This window comes from Hyla sarda, chromosome 3, assembly GCF_029499605.1.
Source record: "Hyla sarda isolate aHylSar1 chromosome 3, aHylSar1.hap1, whole genome shotgun sequence".
NCBI classification, from domain to species: domain Eukaryota; kingdom Metazoa; phylum Chordata; class Amphibia; order Anura; family Hylidae; genus Hyla; species Hyla sarda.
In genome coordinates this window covers 192,269,726-192,296,172 of record NC_079191.1, presented here as the reverse complement: position 1 = coordinate 192,296,172, position 26,447 = coordinate 192,269,726, and the positions used below count along the sequence as shown (strand labels likewise).

At 39.3% G+C, this 26,447-nt stretch overlaps 1 protein-coding gene across 4 annotated transcripts in view; it reads left to right on the top strand.

Annotated features, from left to right (window-relative positions):
* The window catches only part of LOC130360690 (collagen alpha-1(I) chain-like), a 56,670-nt gene that overhangs the window by 8,779 nt on the left and 21,444 nt on the right, over positions 1–26,447 (top strand). For 3 of the 4 annotated variants that reach the window (XM_056563240.1, XM_056563242.1, XM_056563241.1), the window contains exons 3-14: positions 792–869; positions 1,889–1,987; positions 2,067–2,120; positions 2,307–2,360; positions 2,457–2,510; positions 4,256–4,309; positions 7,549–7,602; positions 9,616–9,669; positions 10,270–10,323; positions 13,829–13,882; positions 16,205–16,249; positions 22,498–22,551. In XM_056563240.1, the coding sequence (XP_056419215.1) occupies positions 792–869; positions 1,889–1,987; positions 2,067–2,120; positions 2,307–2,360; positions 2,457–2,510; positions 4,256–4,309; positions 7,549–7,602; positions 9,616–9,669; positions 10,270–10,323; positions 13,829–13,882; positions 16,205–16,249; positions 22,498–22,551 (708 nt within the window). The remainder of the gene's footprint in view (positions 1–791; positions 870–1,888; positions 1,988–2,066; positions 2,121–2,306; positions 2,361–2,456; positions 2,511–4,255; positions 4,310–7,548; positions 7,603–9,615; positions 9,670–10,269; positions 10,324–13,828; positions 13,883–16,204; positions 16,250–22,497; positions 22,552–26,447) is intronic. The other variant, XM_056563243.1, reaches the window with a different exon arrangement.

Genomic DNA, 26,447 nt, shown 5'->3' with positions numbered 1-26,447 from the left:
GCAGAGTGAGGGAGGAAGTTCTCCCCTGTATGACTTCAGATGATATCACACCTGCTGGGTAACACCCCTTCACAGTCTGTGAATCTGACTGAGACTGAACAGAAAATAAAGAGCAATAGAAAAGGTAGAAAACTAACAAATAATAAAAATAAAGGCAGGGGTAGTTTATCATGATGGGGGCAGTGTACTGGGAGGATTATAACATTTAACAAGATCATGAGAGGTACTCTTTAAGTGACCGAGACACTTTTCTAACCACATCTGCTGAAAGTTTGCTCCAAGCATCTACTACATTTTTTGTAAAATAATATTATCTTAAATTTCTTCTGATGTCCCCACCAACTACCCTCAGATGACCTTGTAAGGGCAGATTTACACATTGGTCTGAAAGGGAGCGCAAAAATCCATGTGCTTGTCGCCAAAAACACCCAATTCAAATTAATTGAACTGATATTTAGTTTTAATAGCAAATCTACCACATGTGAACATACTGTACACATAGTACAAAAAGAAACAGGAAAAAGTCTGTAATGCTTCCATGACCGGAGGTGTCTTTAGCCTTCATGGCCAAAGCAATATTTTACATTATGGGATTTCTTATGCTACCCCCCCCCCCCCAATAATTTTTTTTCTGCATAGGGATTTTTCATTATTTACTACTATCAATTAATTATGTAGGTCTTATTTGGAGAAGAAAATCATTAAAACTAGGGCCATATAAAGACAAGATCAGAAAATAAATTTCTATATTTATACATATATATATTTTTTTAAATATTCTTGTTTTATAGGTTGATATTCAGCAGCTTGAAATCCACTGTGATCCCACGAAAGCTTTGAAAGAGCAATGTTGTGAACTGTATGATCAGGTGTGTTGATAGACTTGTTTGTGCTCAGCTCTGATTCTATAAGAAGTATTTTGGTTCCATTATTTAAATTAGTGGAATATATTAGAAATGGGTTTTATAGATTAGCATTATTTGGCTTTACTTGAAAGATTTCCTGCTATAGAATTTTATTTAACTAAGGCTAGGTTCACATTTGCGACAGAGGCTCTAGTTGGGGCTTTCATAGCAGATTCCATTCATGAAGAGTGAACGGAGCTCCATGATGGATATCAATGGATCCATAGAGACCCCATTGACTCTAATGGGGTCTGTTGGGTTTCTGTTGAGTGTCAGTCATTTTGCAAGATCTTAATGGTACAAGAAAATCTGCAACAGAGCCTGTGAGGCAGATATGAACATAGTACTCTGGTACTCTAGTGGAAATTTTATTTTTAAAATCAACTGGTGCCAGAAAGTTAAACAGTTTGGAATTTACTTCTATATAAAAAATCTTTACCCTTCCAGTACTCTTTAGCAGCTGTATGCTACAGAGGAAATTTTTTCTTTTTGAATTTCCTTTTTGTCTTGTCCACAGTGCTCTCTGATGACACCTCTGTCCAAGTCAGGAACTGTCCATAGCAGCTTAGGTTTGCAATGGGGATTTTCTCCTGCTCTTGACAGTTCCTGATACGGGCATCAGTTGTCAGCAGAGAGCACTGTGGACAACACAAAAAAGAAATTCAAAACCAAAAGAATTTTCTCTGTAGCATACAGCTGCTAAAAAGTACTGGAAGGGTAAAGATTTTTTAATAGAAGTAATTTACAAATCTGTTTAACTTTCTGGCACCAGTTGATTTAAATAAAAATGTTTTCCACAGGAGTACCCCCTTTAAATTGTTTCTAGTATCGCTGGTCAAATGTATAGCTTTTTATAATGTATGGGAAAATGCCACTATTCATGATGATGAGATGCTTGGAAAGACCGGGCTACATTAAAATCCTAACAGTGGCTTTGTAAATCTATAATACATCGGCAATATAAAATGTTCTGTGTTTTTTAGTGTGCTGGGTCTGCAGAGCTAAGCCTTGGAGAAAATTCTCCTCGGTGTTCCAAATGTGCACATGGAGTTTTAGGTCTTCAGGGACCTGCAGGAACACAGGTACAAAAAACTTTCAGAAAAAAAGTCAGAAAAACTGTACAAATTAATTAAATAAAAAAAAATGCTATTCCATTTTTAGGGTTATAAAGGGCATGAAGGAGAACAAGGAGAGTCTGGACGTGTAGGAAATCTGGTAAATTATGATTATATGACTATTATCATTTTGTAACATTATTATCTTGTGACATTCTCGGTGTGACTTTTTCTCAGAAAAATTTTAATTTAAAAGTTAAAATTATTATTTATGCTTTATTTATTGTATTATGTGTATAATATTTATCTTTATGACAAACATGTTTTCTTTGGTCTGATAAACTAGGGTGTCCGTGGCAATCCCGGAGCTTATGGAAGAACTGGTGACCCAGGAATCAGCGTAAATTGCACAGCTTTAAAATATTTTAATGAAATACTTTTTATGTTCTTACATAACGGATACATTTATATTTCAAATGTTTTTTTTTTTTTTAAGGGAGAACCAGGCATAAAGGGAGAAAAGGGAGAGAGAGGTATACCTGGTGAAAGGGTAGGTATAATCTCTTATACTGTATATGACATATCTATCCATCTATCTATCTACATTAACATAAATGTATTTATTTATTTCCAAAAGCATAAATATATTATAGAAACACATATTTCTTAGAAACAAATGAAAATAAACCATAATGTCTTAAGCAAGTATTTGAATTGAGGTATGACAACAGATGTATTATTTTTTTGTTATACTGAACAGAGCTAGATACTGAAATATGGTCCTTTTTATAACATGTTTCTATTTTCTAAATACATTTTTGATTTCATTTTGTACATAATTATGGGGGCAGCCATATCGTCTGAGCTTTCTACACAGCTTTCAGATAAATGCTTTACAGAAAGCCTAATGAACATAGGAAACAATAGACTGGAGCTGGTCCTATTGACTTCTAATAGGCTGTGTTCACATATATTAGGCGTCCTGCATAGTTTCCCCCCACCGTGCACCGGAGGGAAACTGATGCTAGAACTGATCCCATTCATTTGAATGGGACAGTTCACAATTATCCAGCGTCTCAATTTTGACGCCGGATGGTTGGACACGCCGGACAGCACAGCTTGCTGCATTCCGTTGTCAGGTGTCCAGAAACAATGGACACCAGATGCCATACAACTGATGCCAACTGATGCATACTGTCTTCAGTTGCGTCGAGATCTAGGCTGAGTTCACCTATGCGGGATGCAAATGTGAACCCAACCTTAAAGAGTTTCCAAGGGATGCACTATAACCTGTGTAGAGGTCATTGTGCAGGAGGAGGAAGATGCTGAGGTGTGACCATCCCCTATAGGGAATCTTATGGAATCCCACATTATCTATACACTGGTGTCCGTTTCACTGAAATTCAACAAAGCAAAAAGTGTGAGCTTATTGTAGGCTTTGTGGACAAACTTAAAACTGCAAGAACATTTTTAAATATTGAAAATTCTTAGAAATTGTAAGCTTAAAGGGGTATTCCAGTTGAAAGCAAATGTTTTCAAATCAACTAGTGCCAGAAAGTTAAACGGATTTGAAAATGACTTTTATTTAAAAAGCCGGTGTTCTCTGATGACACCTCTGTCCATGTCAGGAACTGTCCAGTGTAGGAGCAAATCCCCTTAGCAAACCTATCCTGCTCTAGACAGTTCCTGACATGGACAGAGGTGTCAGCAGAGAGCACTGTGGTCAGACAGAAAAGAACTACACAACTTTCTCTGTAGTATATAGGAGCTGATAAGTACTGGGAGGCTTAAGATTGACAAATAGAAGTATTTTACATATCTGTATAAGTATCCTTTAAGCAATTTTTCTCATTACACATTCCCTTTAAGTAGCTACCAAAGAAACTTATAACTATTAAATAAAAACATACAAATGTAACATTAACCTCTTAACTGTGCATGATGGATATATCCGTTATGCCGCGGTAAAGAGTGTATGTAAAGGCCTCAGGATGTAAGCCTGCTCCATACATAACAACAGAGGGCTGATGCTAATAGTTGTCACAGAGAGATCTCCATTGCCAGCTATTTACTGTTTAAATGCTGCTGTCAAAACTGTCATTATTAGGACTGCATTATTGGTGCTGTAGTGGCTGGATTGGCATCTTTTATATGTGATAAATCCGAAATGCTTTGTGGATTCTTCAAGCTGCATGATATTGATCTTTTAAGAAATTGACTATTCAAGAAGTACAAATACTTATGACATAGAGCCCTTATTAAAGTTCATCATTGACTGGAAATTCTTTTCTAAAGGGTGACCGTGGAGATCCTGGCTTCAAAGGACTACAAGGAGCAGATGGCTTTAAAGTATGTTATGTATTTACTATTAATTTAAATAACATCATATTGTTTATTGTTTCAAAAAATACTTTATCAATTTACCTCCTATTAACATAGTAGATGAATATATTGGTATGGCCTCATAATCTATATATTGAGGGGGCACCCTTATATTTTTACATGATGCTGCATTCAGAAAAATTAAACTGTGTCTATCTGGTGTCCTTGTATTGGACATCAACTCTCTCATAAAGGGGTCCTCCTCTATTCATATATTACTTCACCAGACTCTGGGCATACCACAGTAAGTCAGTTTCCCTTTCAATAAGTACCAAAACTACAAAATGCGCTTTCATCAACTGTAAAAACATAACTATCATACACTATGAATGTACTGTAGTGTATATACCATGGGTGAACTGATGCCTCTTGGGGCCGCCGGGCAATAGAAGATTATGGGGCCCTCATGTGCCCATCTTTTATAGACACGCCTGCTCACATACAATATAATATATTTCCCCTCCTGTACAGTCTGCTGGGGGTGATCATACTATGGTTGCTTTCATCACACTCCGGTCACTCTTAGGCAGCCTGTACATGCTAAGATCTCACACTGATAGGAATGTGGTGATGGCCATAACACTTCTACTGGAATTGAATCACCTCTCCGGTAATTGACAGCCAAAAGGGAGTCACAATGCTGGCACTTTGGCCTCACTGACGTACTTTTACTGGGGGAAGTGGAGTCAGAGCTGTCAGGCGTTAGGCACTAGAGAGACAGGCTTCCTGTTGTGCCTGAAGTTTGGCTGTGCTGACTTCTTCCCCACGGTAAGTGTAGGCAGTACAGCAGTGAGTACACACTGTAAGTACATCGGTGCGGTGCCCCTGTTCAGTACAGTACGACAGTGTCAGTTTTATAATTAGTGTTATGATTCATTATATTGTTATGTTCTGGTCAGATATAGTATGTCGATTTCTGTAATTATTTATTGCCATGTTTGAAATTTTAATAAAATATTTACAGTATAAGACAGCAGAATAGTAAGTGCAGCTCTAAAGGTGACAGGAGGATAAGATATGATGTAAAAACAGCATAGTAACTACAGCCCTGGAGGTGATTAGAGTATAAGATTCAAAAACAGAATAGTGAGTGTAGCTCTGGAGGGGACAGGAGGATAAGACATGGTGTAACGCAGAACAGAGTATGTATTTTTGAAGGTGACTGGAGGAAAAAACATGGTGTAACAGCAGAATAGTGTTGCTCGCGAATATTCGCACTGCAAATTTTATTCGCGAATATTGCATATTTGCGAATTCGCAAATATTTGCGAATATGGCACTATATATTCGTAATTACGAATATTGTTTTTTTTTTCCACAGTACACATCACAGTGATCACCCCTCTCTGCTGATTTTCACATATGTGAATTTTCGCTTATGCAAATTTTCATTAATGCTAATTTTAGCATATGTAAATTTTCGCATATGCGAAAATATAATGCAAATATTACGAATATGCGAATTTAGCGAATATATGACGAATATTCATCCATATATTCACGAAATATCGCAAATTCTAATATGGCCTATGCTGCTCAACACTACAGCAGAACAGTGAACACACACCAACACACCTTACTTCTCTCTACCTTCTTCCTTTGTGCAGTGAGACTTAAAGGGGTACTCCGGTTGAAAACTATTTATTTCAAATCAACTGGTGCAAGAAAGTTAAATAGATTTGTAAATTACTTCTATTTAAAAATCCTAATCCTTCCAGTACTTATCACCTGCTGTTTGCTCAAGAGGAAGTTCTTTTCTTTTTGAATTTCATTTCTGTCTGACCACAGTGCTCTCTGCTGCCACCTCTGTCCATGTCAGGAACTGTCCAGAGCTGGAGAGGTTTGCTATAGAGATTTTCTCCTTCTCTGGATAGTTCCTGACATGGATAGAGGTGTCAGCAGAGAGCACTATGGTCAGACTAAAAATAACTACTCAACTTCCTCTGGAGCATACAGCAGCTGATAAGTACTGGAAGGTGTCCCGTCGGGCAGGGATAGAGTGCAGCCCTGAACTTGCCCACTCCCTCTGTTCCTGCCTATTTGGGTATCCGCCCTAAACAGGTGGGTCCACAACCATGGTGTCGGTCCCTTCCTAAATAAGTAATGGACAGTCACAGGTCAAAACAGTAAACTACAAAACTGTCAAAGGTCGGGAACAGTTGGAGGCACACAAAACTAACAGGTAAAAAATCTAAACACACACACACTGAATACGAAGTCAATGAGTCAAAGCCAGGAGGGAATGGAGTACAACAACAGAGAGCCAAAGAGTAGTCAAAAGCCAAGCCAAAAAGTAACAGAACCAGATAGACAGTAAATATTCAGAGATTGCTAGTTTCAGTCATAAGAACTTTCACAGACAAGGCATAACTGAGAAAGACTTCCTTATATATCCCTTTGCTGCTAGCAGGAGGATTCTAATTGGCTCAGCAAGCTGAACCACACCCAGAGTACAGAGGCATAGTCCCAGCAACAGAATAAACAACATAGTTAGAAAGAATTAACCGTACGGGTTGTGGAGCCAGTCATCACAGGAGGATTGAGATTTTTAAACAGAAGTAAGTTACAAATCTGGCACCAGTTGATTTTATAAAAAAAAACTTGTTTTCCACTGGAGTACCCCTTTAAGGATCTATGGGTCATGTGACTCAGGCCCTTAAGCACTCTCCTACACAGATTGTGAAGGTGAGAAGCTCCTGCACTCTAGTAAGATAATGGTGATTCCCGCCTTCCTCTGTCCTGTCCCCCGCTAAGAACATATCCCCCCTTGTTATCCTCCTGCACTGGCTGTTAGAAGATCAAGGAACATCCAAGCTGGAGGTCTGTATATATCCAGCTTGCATGTTCCCATATCTTGTAAAGCAGCAAATGCTGCGGTGAGCGGGTCCCGGATCCTTGGGCAGTGCCTAAGTGCCCGACCTGTCAATCCGCCCCTGGTATATACTTAAAAAGACTAGCAATGACTCTTTTATTCTTGTACACAACTCTCTCTATATTATAAGGCTAAGAAAAACATTGGCTGTACCCACCTATTGGCTTTTAGTGGAATGCCTGGGATGGCTATATATGGAATTTCTTGACAGAACAGCACTAAAGGCCTGGGTGAATACAAAGTATAGTAGATGCACCCTTCTACTCGATGAGCGAATGTATATGATTCAACACTCTCATCTGATATTATATTTATTATTCTTATCATTTTGTAGGGCATTGCTGGTCCACCTGGAATCAGAGGTATACCTGGTTCAAAGGGAGAGGAGGTAAGAAAATTTTAAACATGCAGCACACTGTGCAGTCCTCCTGGCTCTGAAAAATACTATTACTATGTGAGCAGGAGGACCTTGTATGCTGCACTGTGGTGCAGTGGTGACTGGCTGACATTGCTAATTTAAGAATGTAAGCAGCCCCCACTGGTCACACATAAATCGTGTGGGCAGCAGGATGGCCACTGCTGGGCTACAAGGCAGGCGGCCTACTGGGAATTTTACTGGTATCCCGTAAGGCCAGTCCAGCCCTCTTAGTACAGGGTAACTTTGTTAGGGTGTGTATAGCATATGGTGAAGCAATAGATAAATCATCTTCTGTGGCATTTTTACAGATATGCTACTCTTCTCCAAAGAACACAGATAGAAGTGCACAGGACCATACCAACATGAGCTGCATCAATCACACCATCTAAATTAAGACTTTATGACTTTACTTTATTTATCAAAGCAAATCCAAGAAAACCCTTAAACCCTAGTATTCCGAATTATTAGTCTTGTAAATGTGTACTGTGACGGTTTGACATTCATAAATATTTATTAATTATCTATTTATTTTGTTTATGCCACATTTATTATATTCTAATACTAGCTGAGTACCCGGCGTTGTCCGGTTTTTCCTTCCTAATCCTTGTTGTGGAGGATAATCAACTGAGGAAGCTTTTGACTTCATATCCCATCCTTATATATTGTTGTCATATCCCAACCCCATATCCCGACCTCCTATCCCGATCTCCTATCCCGACCTCCTATCCCGTCCTCCTATCCCGTCCTCCTATCTCGACCTCCTATCTTGACCTCCTATCCTGACATTCTATCCCGACCTCCAATCCCGACCTCCTATCCCGACCTCCAATCCCGACCTCCAATCCCAACCTCCTATCCCGTCCTCCTATCTGTCCTCCTATCTCGACCTCCTATCTTGACCTCCTATCCTGTCCTCCTATCCGTCCTCCTTTCCCGTCCTCATATCTCGACCTCCTATCTCGACCTCCTATCCCGTCCTCCTATCCCGTCCTCCTATCCCATCCTCCTATTCCGTCCTCCTATCTCGTCCTCCTATCCCGTCCTCCTATCTCGACCTCCTATCTGAACCTCCTATCTTGACCTCATATCTTGACCTCCTATCTCAACCTCCTATCTCGACCTCCTATCTTGACCTCATATCCCGACCTCCTATCTCAACCTCCTATCTGGACCTCCTATCCGGACCTCCTATCCCGACCTCCTATCCCGACCTCCTATCCCGACCTCCTATCCCGACCTCCTATCCCGACTTCCTATCCTGACCTCCTATCCCGTCCTCATATCGCGACCTCCTATGCCGACCTCCTATCCTGACGTCTTATCTCGAGATTCTATCCCGACCTCCTATCCCGTCCTCATATCCCGTCCTTCTATCTTGACCTCCGATTTCGACCTCCTATCCTGACCTCCTATCCCGACCTCCTATCCCGACCCGTAATATGTGTACCAGGTATTGAAATATCTCCAGCCGTACGGAAGTTATGTGGGAACATACATTTCCCATAGATTTGCATGGGACTTTAAACAAAAACCCCAACCCTCACAAATGGGGGTAGTTAAGGGTTAAATTAACTATCCTATATTTTAAGTGGACATATAAGTAACATGTGACCAAGTATTATCGAAATATCTCCAGCCGTTTGGAAGTTATGCAGTAACATATATTTCCCATAGACTTGTATGGGACTTTAAACAAAAACCTAGACCCTGGCAAATGGGGGTGGGTAAGGGTTAAATATATATATATATATATATATATATATTATATATTAAGATAAGGTAAAGCAATCTGTGTCTTAAACATAAGAACATACTGTAACTGATTCTTTCTACAATACATCAATCAACTTCCATATGCCTCCACATCAAAATCCAAGGTATATGAAGGTACAGTAAGGACTCATGAACTTCTATATAGCAGTGAATGAGGTCTAATGCTGTTTTTATGTATAGTATACATATCCTAATGTTTTAAATTTTTAGGGAGAACAAGGAGAAACAGGATACGAAGGAATTCCGGGGTTCCAAGGAGTTAAGGTAATTATATATAACCATTATTAGTGGTCTGTAAACCAGTGTACATATTGCTACTTGACATTCAACCCTTATCCTGTCTGGTCCACATGAATATTGTTTATATATGTTTATTGTGAATTTTTTTTTTTTTTACAGTTTTAGAAAATATTACCTAGTTCCATAATTCTGGCATTTTGTGCCTAGACTATCTTTGCTGTTTTGATTATGTTCATAAATGTTTTATTAATATATATAGTCAGTGTGTAACTATAGGGGGTGAAGCGGTAGTAGTTGCACCAGGGCCCTGATGAGGCCCCAAGGTGCCACTGCCCCATAAGAAAATTCCCTATTGCATGTTTTGCACTGGGACCCAGAAGCTACAAGTGATATCACTGAATATAGAGCATTATTAGCGTGCTGTACGTGTATGCATTATTCCATTATTTTTAACTGTTTCAATTTGTACATGCTTTAATATTTTGCAGTACTGCATTATTTTGCTAATTTTAAGGCTCTTTATTATATTATTCATCTAATGTACAGTATAACTGAAGTAGTTAATAAAATATGAATAGCAGTTATACATGACTCAACAACAATATGACTTTTTTACATTCCTAGGGAGATGATGGTTTCCCAGGAGTTGAGGGTCGTCCAGGCAAACAAGGGCAAAAGGTATTATGAAATGTCATTTCTAATGTGTTGCATAAATTGCATTGTTAAAGCAATTGTAACACTCAAGTTTCAGTAGACTGGAACACTGATGATAGTGGATCCGCTAGACCTGTGTGGTATATGACTCGGACAGTACCAGAGAGCGGAGTCTAAGGTGCCGCTGGTTTTCACCAGAGCCCGCCGCAAAGCTGTGGGCGAACTGTCCTTGAGAAGGTGCTCCGGGCTACCACAATACAAGCACAAATTCTGACTGCGTGGTCGTGACCTGTTGCGTAAGACAAGAATGATCCACTTGCATAGCCTCTTCGGCAAGAGGCGCAGGAAACTGAAGAGGTGGACGTTGAAACATGGCTGCCAGTCGAGGATATCTCTGTGTTCGAGCAAGTTCCCTCTCTAAGCGCAGTTCCTCTTGTCTCTCAGCAAAACACACATCAATGCGTGTGGCCAAGTGGATAAGTTCAGTCAAAGAAGATGGAGGATCACGTGCTGTGAGGGCATCTTTAATCCTGCTTGACAGTCCTTTTTTGAATGTGGCACACAAGGCTTCATCATTCCCTGCACGTTCTAAGGCTAGAGTGTGGAATTGAACCGCATAGTCACCAACGGAAGAATTTCCTTGACAGAGGTTCAGCAAAGCCATCACAGCAGAAGAGGCACGTGAAGGTTCCTCAAAGACATTGCAAAATTCTGCCAAGAAAGCCGATAAATTGGAGGATACCGGATCACCATGGTCCCAAAAGGGTGTAGCCGTGGCCAGGGCTTTTCCGGACAGTAGACTAATGACAAAGGCCACCTTTGCACCTTCCATTGGAAACTGTTCAGACATGAGCTCCAAGTGCATGGAGCATTGTGTGACGAAACCTCTGCATAAATTGGAATTCCCATCATATTTAGAAGGTAAAGGCAAATGTAGCTAGGAGCCAGAAGACACTGCAGGAACTGGTGGTGGGAGTGGGCCAGGTTTTGGTACCTGCTGCTGTGGTTGCTGCAAGGCCAATAGCTGTTGCATCATAGCAGTTGGGTAAGTTGCTGTGCCTGTCGGGCCAATTGCTTAGACTGACATACCACAACGGAGGGAAGATCCTCGACTTCAGACAGGGGTACCTCAGCGGGATGCATGGCTGGATCTTACTGTAACACTCACGTTTCAGTAGACTGGAATACTGATGATAGTGGATCGGCTGGACCTGTGTGGTAGAACCGTACCAGGGAGCAGAGTCTAAGGTGCCACTGGTTTTCACCAGAGCCTTCTGCAAAGTGGGATGGACTTGGTGAGGCAGGTGGCACCCAGGTCGCTACCCCTGGCATGTTTTGACCACACAGGCGGCTGAGGAGATTCGAGGCACAGGTGGGATAAGGCAACTCGTGGTCAGGATAGCAGAACGTCAGGGCTGGTGGCACAGTAGCCTAGTCAGGAACTTAGCAAGTGGTCAGTAGGCAGGCGGCAAAGGAGCAAGGTCAGGTCATGGAGCAAAGGGTATGATACACGGCATGGCAACTCTCAGGCACTATGGCAACAAAGAGATGGCAGAGAAGTGTGGGAGGTGGAGGAATTTATCAAGGAGCCACAGGTGTTACTTCACTAATGGGCACACTGGCCATTTAAATCTTAAAACTCCAGCGTGCGCGCGCCCTAGGGGATGGGGACACGTGCGCTGGAGCAGAGAGGCAGAGGTAAGGGCAGGAGAAGCACCAGGTGAGTGAGGGCTGGGATTCACATGCAGGTGTGTCCCGCAATGCGAGTACCAGCCCCGCCGGCAGGAGCAGGTAGCAGGAACATGCATGCGCTCACGGCCAGCGTGTGCGGCCAGAGCGCACACCGTAACAGGAATACTGTAGTGGAACAGGGACGTGCACACAGACTCAAAAGGGGCATTGAGCCCCTCCCCTTTCAATGCACCTGCCCTATAATGCCTTCACTGACTGCACTTCCGTGGGGTGATACGGGTCCCATTCAGCTGACATGACTGCCTATGTGAGGTTTTTACAAACATTTTTTTTAATTAGAAGTGCCCTTTTTTCGACTTGAGCCCCTGTCCTTCAAAATGTCTGTGCACATCCCTGTAGTGGAATATAACTTATCCCCTATTCGAAGGATAGGGAATAAGTTATAGATCTCAGGGGGACCGACTGCTGAGACCCCCCTGCGATCTCTTGTACGGGGCTGTAGCATTCTGTAGAAAGGGGGCGTTCCATCCTCGCATGATGCGGCAGCCGACATGCCCCCTCCATGTATCCCATAGAGATATATTGAGGGGGCATGTGTGCCATATGGAGATCGCACAGGGTCCCAGCAGTCGGACCTCCTGGGATCTATAACTTCAACCAATGCTTCTGATAGGGGATAAGTTATATTCCACTACAGTACTTCTTTAATAGCAATAATCTCATTAATGTTTCAACACATATATCATAGTATAAGTATAGAATCTTTTAGAGTTATATCACCTTGGCAAATCCTTGCTGTTCATTAAAAAAAACATGAAAGAATATAAATGTTTGACTACCTCAGCAAAAGGAGTTTTTTTGTTTTTTTTCTAAGAATTTAGAAACAGTAGCTCATAGGCCATGGTTACGCTCCATGCTCAGATTAGGTCCTTCAATCATTGGTTATTGGTTCTTCAGTATAAGTAGACATTGCTATGTGTTTAGCTAGTGATTCATTAAAACATATGTTTCTCATATACCATATACATTCCTAAATTGGAATATTTATACACAAAACAGTTTCTCTATTTATGATTAAAGATGTTTTTTATTTTTTTATTTTAAACATTCTTCGCTGTATTGAATTATTTAATCTTGATCTACATTCTCATAGATTTTTTTGTGTTTATATTTGTCTTGATATATATAAAGAAATACAAGGAAGTATGTTGGAAGTGTTTGGAGGGCCTCTGTGCAAAAACAATGTTTTAGGGCATTAAGTAGATCAATGATGACATCTCTGGTTATTTCCAGTGATGAAGTGGTAAATAACAATGGGGGAGATTTATCAAAACCTGTCCAGAGGAAAAGTTGTCCAGTTGTCCATAGCAACCAATCAGATCACTTCTTTCATTTTTCACAGGTCTCTTTAGAAATGAAAGAAGCAATCAGATTGGTTGCCATGGGCAACTGCACCACTCTTCCTCTGCACAGTTTTTGATAAATCTCCCCCAATATCCCTGGTGGCCTAGGGCAGTAAAGTAGTTAATTCTGGTGAAGTCTGTACAACTCTTTCCTATTGGTCCTCCATCTAATGTCATCCAATCACAGAGCGGCTCGTACAATTATAAAGACTCGGATGACTGGGTTTAAACATTTTTTTAAGAGTGTGAGCAGGGGGAAGGGTCAGGCAAAACAGAATACTTTCTGTGATGAGAGTTGAAGCTCTCTCCCTATGGACCCCACTGAACAGGCCGTATGTCTGCCCTTGATGAAAATGTCCCAAAATAATCAATTTTAGCAGTAAACAAAAGTAACCAAAGAAATTTACTTACTTAAATTCATATTTATTTTTCAGGGAATTGGTGGTGATCCAGGAGAACCAGGAATTGAAGGAAATAAAGGCGAGCCAGTAAGAACCATATTAAATTTTATGTGCTCTGTTCAAATTTGGATCTGTATGAAGAAAAAAACAGTATTTCCCATAAAAAATAAACTAGATAAATAAAATACAATGTAAGAATGGATCATTTAAAAGTGTGGTGAGGCATAATGACTAGCTGGCTTTTACATTATGTTGCGCAATTGCACAAGTTTTTGACACCAGAAGTAGGGTTGTGTATGTGAATGATAGTGAATGATAAGGGTTGTATTATGACGTGGCAGGAGTGGTGCAACCCTGTGTTTTGATGTGGAATGCCACAAAACCATTACTTCAAAAAAGCTGTATTGCGTACACAAAGCCCAGAGAAATAACACCTCTAAAGCCAGGGTTTATAGAAAACAACTTACATTTGACTTCAGATGCAATTTTAACACAGAAGAATAACACTTTGAGATGCTTCAAATTTGAGAAGCAGTTTTTAGACATACTCTTTGTTTTTCAGAATCAATTGGTTGTTTGTCACTGACCACAGTCCAGGAGTAATTTGCAGAATTGATTGAGACTTGTAGTTCTACTGAAATTTGGTATGTGTTAGACTCTGAGGCTAGGTGTAATTTTGGTGATATGTGTTCCCTTGGCGTAACCCAGCTTGTTTTTTACTACACTTTGGGTGAGACTTAGTTAAAGGATTTAAACTTGACTTGTGAGTGGAACTTTGCATTAGCTTTATGTCCTATTTATCTGAGCAAGCTTTTGGGGTCTTCACGTGAGTGGTCCGTGGTGAACTGTGCAAGGACCCCTTCTCTCACTTATGTTAACTCGGGTAATTTTAAACACAACTTTCTTTGAGAACATCCAAAAAGGATATCCTCAGACATAAGTCTGTTACTCACTAGACCGGGTCCATAGAAATAGCACACTTAGTCTTCCTTTGCAATCAGGCCTTATACGTTTCTCTTGAATGCTACCTCTTATAGCACCTCTGTAGTGGGGCCCATTAGACAGAAAAGAAATGTACTGGAACAGTGCTGGAATGTTGAAGATGTAGGCAGACTCTCTCTGCTCTGATGGTGAGATAGCTGCAGGACAGGTGGAGACAGGACAGACTTCAGCCCTAATTGGCATGTTGGACATGTGGATTACCAAAACTTTCACAATGAGAACAGTAAATGTTAATTTCTTACACTCTATTATGCCTCATTGGATGCATACAATATATTGAAACACAGAAATATACATTTATAATGTAATACAATTTAGAGAGATAGGCCTCAGCCTTAAAAGACAGACTTTAGACAGAGCACCTGTGGTGACGCAGTACAGAATCACGTGTTCTACTGTATTCCTGCCCATCCTGTGTGGCAGATGCTGCTTTAATGTCGTCATGGGCCCACTCTCCTAGAATTATCTTTATATCATAGTCTAATGTAATGTTACATAAGGGTTACTATTGTATTGTATTTTCTATGCACCTGTTGCCTTAAATATCCTGTTGTTAATAACCTTGTTGTTAAGGGGAGTATGCAGTGGTGAAAATGTGACTTAGCTTCCCAATGGGAAGGCTCTAAATTTTCCCCTTATATACTGTAGCTAGAGTTCAGTTCTCTCAGTCTAAGTCTTTGCTGAGGTACAGTTTGGTGAGAAGTGAAGTCTGTCTGTGAGGTGAATATGAAAGGAGGCCTGAGGCCTAGTCCAGCAACCACGCATTACCTACCAGTTAACCCCACTACCCAGGTGAAAGTCAAACCCTTGCGGTAAGCCTTACAGTCCGGGGATATCAAGTCAGCAAGTTAGTCAAGTCCAAGTAACTCTAGTAAAGCATGGGTTGCATACAAGTTACCATTTTCTTAAAAGTATGGAGCATGGCACATGCTAATTGACTGAATGGGCATCTTTTAAACACTTGCTTTGATGTACTGTACACTACACTCATGATAATGAGACTTTTTGCTGTAGAGTAGAGCCCCTGAATCTTTGGACGGTTGCAAGCCTCTTTCAAAAAACAACAAATGGTGTTTAGCCACCCTGAGTATTACAATGGTGTTTAGCCACTCGGAGTATTAAAATATGACTTATGGCTTTTACTTTAGTGTTAGCTGAAAGTAATACAATTTTGACACTAGTTCCAGCTGTGCATAGACATTTTTGGTGCCACCAAAGCACAATAGTATTTGCAGCAAAGTCACCTGCAGAACATTGGTGCAATGGAATATATCTGTGAATGTTTTGAATCATCATAAGCGAAGAAGATAAAAGTAACACAAATAAACTCCAATAACTTTGGCATTACTTACCAAGTCCTATGCTTTTTGTATAATGGATTGACTGATTACTCTTTGTAATTCTTAGGGTATACCAGGACCAAAAGGAAGAAAAGGATCACATGGTCTACAAGTAAGTTGGCGCGTATTTTACTTTGGAATGTCCTTCAATGTGTATTTGAATGGCAGTATTTCTGTGACCTGCCTCTTCTTCTCACTGTAGTTTTGTGCTATTGTTTCCTATCTCTAAGTAGTGTTTTAACATACTCTGTTATTTATCTGTAATTGTCTATTATTACATCTTCTTTAGCAGAATAGATGTGACACTCAACAATTTTTGCAAGGAAAACAACTTTTATTTAAATTTAGTACACATAGTTAGTACGGTCGAAAAAAGACATATGTCCATCAAGTTCAACCAGGGAATTAAGGGGTAGGGGTGTGGCGCGATATTGGGGAAGGGATGGGATTTTATATTTCTTCATAAGCATTAATGTTATTTTGTTCCAGGAATGTATCTAATCCTGTTTTAAAGCTGTTAATTGTTCCTGCTGTGACCAGTTCCTGAGGTAGACCGTTCCATAAATTCACAGTTCTCATGGTAAAGAAGGCGTGACGCCCCTTGAGACTAAACTTTTTCTTCTCCAGACGGAGGGAGTGCCCCCTCGTCCTTTGGGGGGTTTAAGCTGGAACAGTTTTTCTCCATATTTTTTGTATGGGCCATTAATATACTTATATATGTTTATCATATCCCCCCTTAAACGTCTCTTCTCAAGACTAAACAACACTGAAGGCTAAGTTTTTTTTTAACTGCAGTTTTTGAGCAAAAGCCAGAAGCGGATTCAAAAGGAATGGGAAATATAAAGGAAGGACTTGTACTTCTTCCTCCTTATGGATCCACTATTGTCTTTGGCTCAGAAACACCAGTGGCAGATTTCCAGAAAACTACCAAGTGGAAACCCAGCCTTATAAATTGCACTCGGTGGTGGAATACTGCAAAAATCACCTACCATGGTAGTTTTTAGTCAGCTCCACTGACTGCTGTTCCTCTGTGCAAGTGTATAATCTATCAGTTCTATGCTACTTGTATCTATCCGTGAATTAGGTATGTTAGAAGACAGTCTGTAATAACTCATAAGCTAAAATCTGCATTGAATACTGTAGAACACTTGTAATATGAGAGATCTGTTTATTCACATACATGTGCAATGACATAATATATCCAAAGTGGAGCTTAGGAATTTCAACATTCCTGTAGATAATGGTAGGACTTACATGTTGAATCACCACTGTAGGCAGTAGAAATATACAGTTTGTGTACTGTTCTCTTTCGGACTCAACAGCACAACCTTATGTATATTTTACTGTAATATGTACAGTGGTGCATAAAAGTTTGTGAACCTTTCAGATTGTCTACATTTCCATACAAAAGCGAGCAGCACATGGGAGAAAACCCACCAACATAACAGAGTTGAAACTGTTTTGTGCGGAAGAATAGGCTAAAATCCATTCCAACCGATATGCAGGATTAATCAACAATTACACAAAACGTTTAGATGCGGTTATTGCTGTACAAGGGGGTCATACCAGATCCTAAAAGTAAAGGTTCAAATACTTTAGCTACTCACAGATATGTATATTGGATCTTGTTCCTCTATATTATATGTCCAAGGCTTTTATTGTTTTCTCATTTGTTTGATTTGGTTTTCTTTATACACATTTTTTGACTTGTGTGAAAATCTGATGTCGTTTTATGCAGAAAACTTCTCAAAGGTTCATAGACTTTCAAGAATTATATATGTTCTTGTTCCTCACTGACCCTTATAACCCTTATAAGCGGTTGGATGACAGCTGACAGTGACATGGAGAAGAGCTGGGTTATACTCAAAGCAACAGCCTTCTCCTTATCTTGCACTTTATGCTTCTCATTTGGTCCCTGCCTGCCAATAACTTTTAGTAGTACACATGAAGGAAAATTGAGGGACTAGAAGCTGTGCTGTGTCTACTGAGGAGGCTATTAGAATGTTTACACAACATATTGCAATATACTTTAACCCCTTCCTGCCCCAGGACGTATACATATGTCCAAGTTGCTAGCTTGTTAGTGCAACTGAACGTATGCATACATCCTAGCGATCTCCTGCTCTGCACGATGCGCTGCAGGAGATTACCGGCAGGACCCGGCTGTCAATCACAGCCGGGGTCCCACAGCAGCTGCCGAGATCGGGATCGCGCAGATCTCAGCAGCATTAACCCCATAGATGCTGTGATCTGTCCTGATCACGGAATCTATGGGGTTGACAGATACGATCACGGGATCCGGTTGGTTGCCGTGGCAGCAGGAGGCCAGCTGCTGGCCTTCTGTCTGCCTAGTACGGCAACCTGTGAGATCCAGCCATAGGCTAGATCGCAGAGGCTGAATGTCAGTGTACACTGGCAGCTATACTGTGCTGCAGTACAGTGGTACTGCAGCATAGTATAACAGGTAAAAAGTGAAAAGTAAAAAAATAAATGTTAGGAAAAATAATAATAAAATAAAACATTTCCCAATAAAACCATATATTGTCACAAAAAAAAAAACATAATAGGTATTTCCACGTCCGTAATGACGTAATGATTTGTACAATAAATTGATAATTATATTTTCCCCGCATGGGGAAATCCGTAAAAAAAAAAACATGAAAAAAAATGCTAAAAATTGTAACTTTGGTCCAAAACGTGGAATAAAAAAGATCAAAAGGTATCATAAATCACAAAAATAGTACCAAAAAAAAAAAGCCCTAACAAAATGTTGTGTGGACAAAAAATAAAAGAAGTTATGGCTGTCAGAACATAATAACACAAAAAAGGGGAAAAAGGATTTTGTAGAGAAAAAGGAACATTAAAAAAGCTAAATAAATTGGGTATCTCCATAATCATACCAACCTACAGAATAAAAATAACATAATTTGACCATACAATGAATTCCATAAAAAATATAATTTAAAAAATGCCAGAAATTTTAACATTTTTTACAATATTTTGGAGTTAAAAATTATTTTTTTTGCATGAATCAACAAAGATTTGCCACTAATGTAAAGTACAATAGGTTATGAAAAAACTATTTCAGAAGCGCGTCGCTAAGTAAAAGCATGTCACAGGTATTACCACTTAAAAAGACACAGGACAGATTTGAAAAATTGGGCTTGGTCATTAACCCTTAACGACGAGCGCCATAAATGTACGTCCTGGTGCATTGGTACTTAACGCACCAGGACGTACATTTACGTCCTAAGCATGACCGCGAGCATCGGAGCGATGCCCGGATCATGCGCGGCAGGTCCCGGCTGCTGATTGCAGTCAGGGACCCGCCCGTAATGGCGGACACCCGCAATCCCGCAGATGTCCGCCATTAACCCCTCAGATGCTGTGATCAATACAGATCACGGCATCTGCAGCATCGCGGTCACTTCAATGGATGATCGGATCACCCGCAGCGCTGCCGCGGCGATTCGATCATCCTGCATGGCAGCCGGAGGTCCCCTCACCTGGCTCCGCTGCCTTCCAGGAGTCTTCTGCTCTGATCTGCCTTCCCGGAGACCAGAGCAGAAGATGACCGATAATGCTGATCAGTGTTATGTCCTATACATAGCACTGAACAGGATTAGCAATCGAGTGATTGCTATAAATAGTCCCCTATGGGGACTATTAAAGTGTAAACATAAAAGTAAAAAAAGTAAAAAAATTAAGTACAAAAAATTTGAAAACCCCCCTCCCCCAATAAAAACATAAATAGTCCCATTTTCCCTATTTCACCCCCAAAAAGTGTTAAAAAAATATTTTATATACATATTTGGTATCGCCACGAGCGTAAATATCCCAACTATTAAAATAAAATGTTAATGATACCGTACGGTGAACGGCGTGAACGTAAAAATAAAAAAAGTACAAAATAGCTGCTTTTTTATAACATTTTATTCCCAAAAATGTTTTATAAAAAATAGATTAAAAGTTCTATATAAGCAAATATGGTATCAATAAAAAGTACAGATCACGGCTCAAAAAATTAGCCCTCCTACCGCCGCTTAAACAGAAAAATGAAAAAGTTATAGGTCTTCAAAATAGGGGGATTTTAAACATACTAATTTGGTTAAAAAGTTTGCGATTTTTTTTAAGTGCAACAGTAATAAAAAAGTACATTATCATGGGTATTATTTTAATTGTATTGACTCAAAGAATAAGGAACACATGTCATTTTTACCGTTCATTGTACGGCGTGAAAATAAAACCTTCCAAAATTAGCTAAATTTCGGTTTTCTTTTTACTTTCACCACACAAATAGTATTTTTTTGGTTGCGTCATACATTTAATGGTAAAGTGAGTGATGGCATTACAACGGACAACTGGTCGCACAAAAAACAAGCCCTCATACTAGTCTGTGGATGAAAATATAAAAGAGTTATGATTTTTTGAAGGCGAGGAGGAAAAAACAAAAACGTAAAAATGTAATTGTCTGCGTCCTTAACCCTTTAAGGATGGAGGGTTTTTCCGTTTTTGCATTTTCGTTTTTTCCTCCTTGCCTTTAAAAAATCATAACTCTTTCAATTATGCACCTAAAAATCCATATGATGGCTTATTTTTTGCGCCACCAATTCTACTGTGTAATGACATCAGTCATTTTGCCCAAAAATCTACCGCGAAACGGGAAAAAAATCATTGTGAGACAAAATTTTTAAAAAAATACGCTGTTTTGTAACTTTTGGGGGCTTCCGTTTCTACGTAGTACATTTTTCGGTAAACATGACACCTTATCTTTATTCTGTAGGTCCATCCGATTAAAATTATACCCTACTTATATAAGTTTGATTTTGTCATACTTCTGGAAAAAATCATAACTACATGCAGGAAAATTAATACGTTCAAAATTGTCATTTTCTGACCCCTATAACTTTTTTTATTTTTGCGCGTATGGGGCGGTATGAGGGCTCATTTTTTGTGCTGTGATATGAAGTTTTTAGCAGTACCATTTTTGCATTGATAAGACTTATTGATCGTTTTATTCATTTTTTTCATGATATAAAAAGTGACCAAAAATGCACTATTTTGGAATTTTTTTGGCGCGTACGCCATTGACCGTGCGGTTTAATTAACGATATATTTTTATACTTTGGACTTTTCCGCACGCGGGGATACCATATATGTTTATTTTTATTTTTATGTACACTGTGTTTTTTTTTATGGGAAAAGGGGGGGGGAGTGATTCAAACTTTTAATAGGGAAGGGGTTAAATGATATTTATTCACTTTTTTTTCACTTTTTTTTTTGCAGTGTTATAGCTCCCATAGGGACCTATAACACTGCACACACTAAACTTTTACATTGATCACTGGTTTCTCATAGGAAACCAGTGATCAATGATTCTGCCGCTTGACTGCTCATGCCTGGATCTCAGGCACTGAGCAGTCATTCGGCAAACGGACAGCGAGGAGGCAGGTAGGGACCCTCCTGCTGTCCTGTCAGCTGTTCGGGATGCTGCAATTTTGCCGCGGCTATCCCGAACAGCCCACTGAACTAACCGGCATACTTTCACTTTAGTGAACGCTGCGTCTAAAGGGTTAATAGCGCGCGGCACCGCGATCAATGCCGCGCGCTATTAGCCACGGGTGCTGGCCTTTGCTAGGTGCCGGACCCGACCCGGTATGATGCGGGGCCATGCCGTGGACCCGCGTTATAGATCGGGAGCGGAAACATGATGTTCCAGTACGTCATGTGTCCTTAAGGGGTTAAAGGGGTACTCCGGTGAAAACCTTTTTTCTTTTAAATCAACTGGTGGCAGAAAGTTAAACATATTTGTAAATTACTTCTATTAAAAAATCTTAATCCTTCCAGTACTTATTAGCTGCTGAATGCTACAGAGGAAATTCCTTTCTTTTTGGAACACTGATGACATCACAAACACAATGCTCTCTGCTGACATCTCTGTCCATTTTAGCAACCATGCATAGCAGATGTATGCTAAGGGCAGCATGGTGGCTCAGTGGTTAGCACTGCTGCCTTGCAGTGCTGGGGACTTGGGTTCAAATCCCACTAAGGGCAACAATAAACAAAGCATTATTATAATAACATCAGCAGAGAGTACTGTGCATCAGAGAGCATTCCAAAAAGAAAAGAATTTCTTCTTTAGTATTCAGCAGCTAATAAGTCCAGGAAGGATTAAGATTTTTTAATAGAAGTAATTTACAAATATGTTTAACTTTCTGCCACCAGTTGATTTAAAAGAAAAAGGTTTTCACCGGCGTACCCCTTTAAGGCCCAAATGGGCTGCATCCTTAAGGGGTTAAGATGAAAACAGGCGGTGTCCTTAAGGGGTTAAAACTCATTTCGAATGTTGTTCTTTTGCAGGGGATCATTGGTGACCCAGGCCAATTGGGACGAGATGGAGATGATGGAATTGAGGTAAGTTAAAATTTAAATCTTTTATCAACCCATGTTAATTTTGGTCATACTATGCTGCAAGAATTATTTTCATAATGAAAAACTTTTAACATGTTGTGCAAACATGTCAAATGTTTTGAATGGTTGGGGTCTGAGTGTTGGTCTTTACAGTTGTGGCAATTCAAATTAATTGTAGTTTTTTTTCAATAACAAAACATTGTGTAAGAAAAAAAATATTTATATATTTTTGTAAACACTTTATTTGGCTTGGAAGGATCTGTGCAGCACTAGGAGCATAGTTATGTCATTCATGCATCCTGCTCAAACACTTTTTGTACTACTCTAGTAAAAAACACCATTGCACTGATTATTTTGCATTGTTCGTTTGTTTCCTAAATAAAAAGATTAAAAAACTTTCTAATCAGTCTTCTTTAAAAAAACAAAACAAAAAAAAAAACTGTTTTGCTATCTGTCCTCCAAGTCGAAAACCCCCTTAGAGACCTGTGCCTGTTTCTGATGGATTTCTACCCCACACTTACCTTCCTTTATTGTTAAATATAGCAACAAAAGAAGGTGTTACAAAGTGGTAGTATGGAAAATAGGGATAGCCCTATACATGGAGAACAGCTCACACATGCTGTAGATAGAGAGGAAAGAACAAAGAAGGCAGTTAACAGGGAAGCATCACAGAGGCTGTGTATATTTGTAGAGATAGCAGAGCACCCACAGCAAACTTTAGACCCATATGGGGAGATTTATCCAAACCTGTCCAGGGGAAAGTTGACCAGTTGCCCCCAGCAACCAGATTGCCTCTTTTATTTTCAAAAAGGCCTCTGAAAAAAAAGAAATGATCTGATTGCTATGGGCAACTGTTAACTTTTCCTCTGCAGAGTATTTGATAAATCTCCTCAATATACATTACATCCAGCATGCATTACTGGGAGACGCACCATCATGAGAAAAGTTTAAATCAAAGGGCAGGCAACAAACTGCATATTAGGGGGTCTGATATGGAATGAAGACTGCGGACTGAAAAATAGTGCAACATTTTAACTCAAAGTAACCACTGACACGTAAAAAAAAAATGTATGTGTCAAAAGTAACCAATGACCATAGCCTTTAAAGGGGAACGCCGGTGGAAACATGTGGAAAAGAAATGTTTTCAAATCAACTGGTGCCAGAAAGTTAAACAGATTTGTAAATTACTTCTATTAAATTTTTTTTAACCCTTCCAGTACTTATCAGCTGCTGTATACTACAGAGAAAATTGTGCAGTTCTTCTCTGTCTGACAACAGTGCTCTCTGCTGACACCTCTGTCTGTGTCAGAAACTGTCCAGATTAGAAGCAAATCCCCATAGAAAACCTTTCCTGCTCTGGACAGTTCCTGACACGAACAGAGATGTCAGCAGAGAGCACTGTTGTCAGACTGGAAAGAACTTCACAAATTTCTCTGTAATATATCTGTAGTATACAGCAGCTGATAAGTACTGGAAGGGTTAAGATTTTTAAATAGAAGTCATTTACAAATCTGTTTAACTTTCTGGCACCAGTTGATTGGAAAACATTTTTCTTTTACTGGATTTCCCCTTTACGTTGTTGTCACATATACCAAAAGCCACTAAATTTGTTTTTCGAACAATTTACCCTGAGACACAACCATCCAGGGACCTTTGATAACTGGTTTACTATTATCTGTACTCCTATAAACCTTCTACTGGTTTATTCACTAATCATTAATCTTACAATTGCTAAGGTTCTGATCAAACTGGTATTACTGGAATGGCTCAGTCTGCAACAATATTCTCAACAGTAAAAATACTACAATAAAGTGGAATTGATCAGTATTCATTACGGGAACCTGTCACATGGAAACTACAGTCTAATCTACAGGCAAATTGTTATAGAGCAGGAGCAGCTGAGCAGATTGATAAATAGTTTTGTTGGAAAGGATCTAGAATAACCTATAGTTCATTCCTGGGATAATGTGCTCATTCTGGGCTAAACAGTCAAATGGGAGTGGTCCTTATTGAGTGACAGATTTCTGTAAATGAAATAATTCTTTCTCATATTATTCTTATGGCCGTCTGGCCAGTAGCTTTACATATTTGGTGAGCCAAATAAATAGTGGACCGTGCACAGGTATTTTAACATTATTTGTGTAGTTTTCAATAAAGTTTATAAGGGAATTTTAGTGTATGGTAAAATTAGGGTACCATTTTTGGATAACGTTCTGTCAGGGGTCTATTGGATTTTGTAGCTCTCTCTAAATGTAAAGAAATGGCTGTCAATCACTAAATAGGACCACCCACATGACTACTTAGCCCAGAATGAGCAAATATTTACATAAATAGAAGAAAATACCAATTATCCAGGAACTTTTTTTGCTCTTATCATTGCTACTTCCTCCTAGTGGACAGGAAACACACACAGTCGTGTTTTGGCAGAAATAAATAGAAAATACAATAATCTATGGAGGAGAAATTCCAACATTCCAGTAATCCAGAATAGATATAAAACTTCCAGCTTTATTCAAATTCACATAAACAAATGACCAAATGGATTTCAAAAATTTTTGGTAAAAAACAACACATTTTGTTATCCTTTATTAAAGGGGTACTCCGGTGAAAACCTTTTTTCTTTTAAATCAACTGGTGGCAGAAAGTTAAACATATTTGTAAATTACTTCTATTAAAAAATCTTAATCCTTCCTGTACTTATTAGCTGCTGAATACTAAAGAGGAAATTCTTTTCTTTTTGGAATGCTCTCTGATGACATCACGAGCACAGTTCTCTCTGCTGACGTTATAATAATAATAATAATGCTTTATTTATTGTTGCCCTTAGTGGGATTTGGACCCAAGTCCTCAGCACTGCAAGGCAGCAGTGCTAACCACTGAGCCACCATGCTGCCCTTAGCATACATCTGCTATGCATGGTTGCTAAAAACGGACAGAGATGTCAGCAGAGAGCACTGTGATCGTGATGTCATCAGTGTTCCAAAAATAAAGGAATTTCCTCTGTAGCATTCAGCAGCTAATAAGTACTGGAAGGATTAAAATTTTTTAATAGAAGTAATTTACAAATATTTTTAACTTTCTGCCATCAGTTGATTTAAAAGAAAAAAGGTTTTCACCAGAGTACCCCTTTAATCCTTCCAGTACTTATTAGCTGCTGAATACTACAGAGGAAATTATTTTCTTTTTGGAACCGAGAGCTCTCTGCTGACATCATGAGCACAGTGCTCTCTGCTGACATCTTTGTCCATTTTAAGAACTGTCCAGAGTAGGAGAAAATCCCCATAGAAAACATATGCTGCTCTGGGCAGTTCCTAAAATGGACAGAGATGTCAGCAGAGAGCACTGTGCTCGTGATGTCAGCAGAGAGCTCTGGGTTCCAAAAAGAAAATAATTTCCTCTGTAGTATTCAGCAGCTAATAAGTACTGGAAGGATTAAGATTTTTTAATAGAAGTAATTTACAAATCTGGCACCAGTTGATTAAACAAAAAAAAGTACCCCTTTAAGGTTTTGATAAAGGCTAATGATTAATTTAGTTTTTTTTCCCACTTGTTTTGTTTTTTTGTAGTCAACTTGAACATGTGAATTTGAACAAAGCTGTGACTTTTATATCCTTAAATAACCTCAATGATACCATCTCAAAACATGTAAATGCGGGTATTTCTGTGCATGGTGCTTATACTCAATACTTAATAAATTGCAATGTTTTTAATATTTTGCTTCCATATTTTTTATAATTTGCTTACCATTAACATGTAAATTTTTTGAAACTTGAAGGCAGGTCTACTAAGTTTCTAAACAATTTAGCACTGATTCTGAAATACATTAGAGAAATTGTGAAGTAGATCCTAGAAAAATATATAACATTCAACAAGTCTCTTCAGGGCATAACTAGCCAATA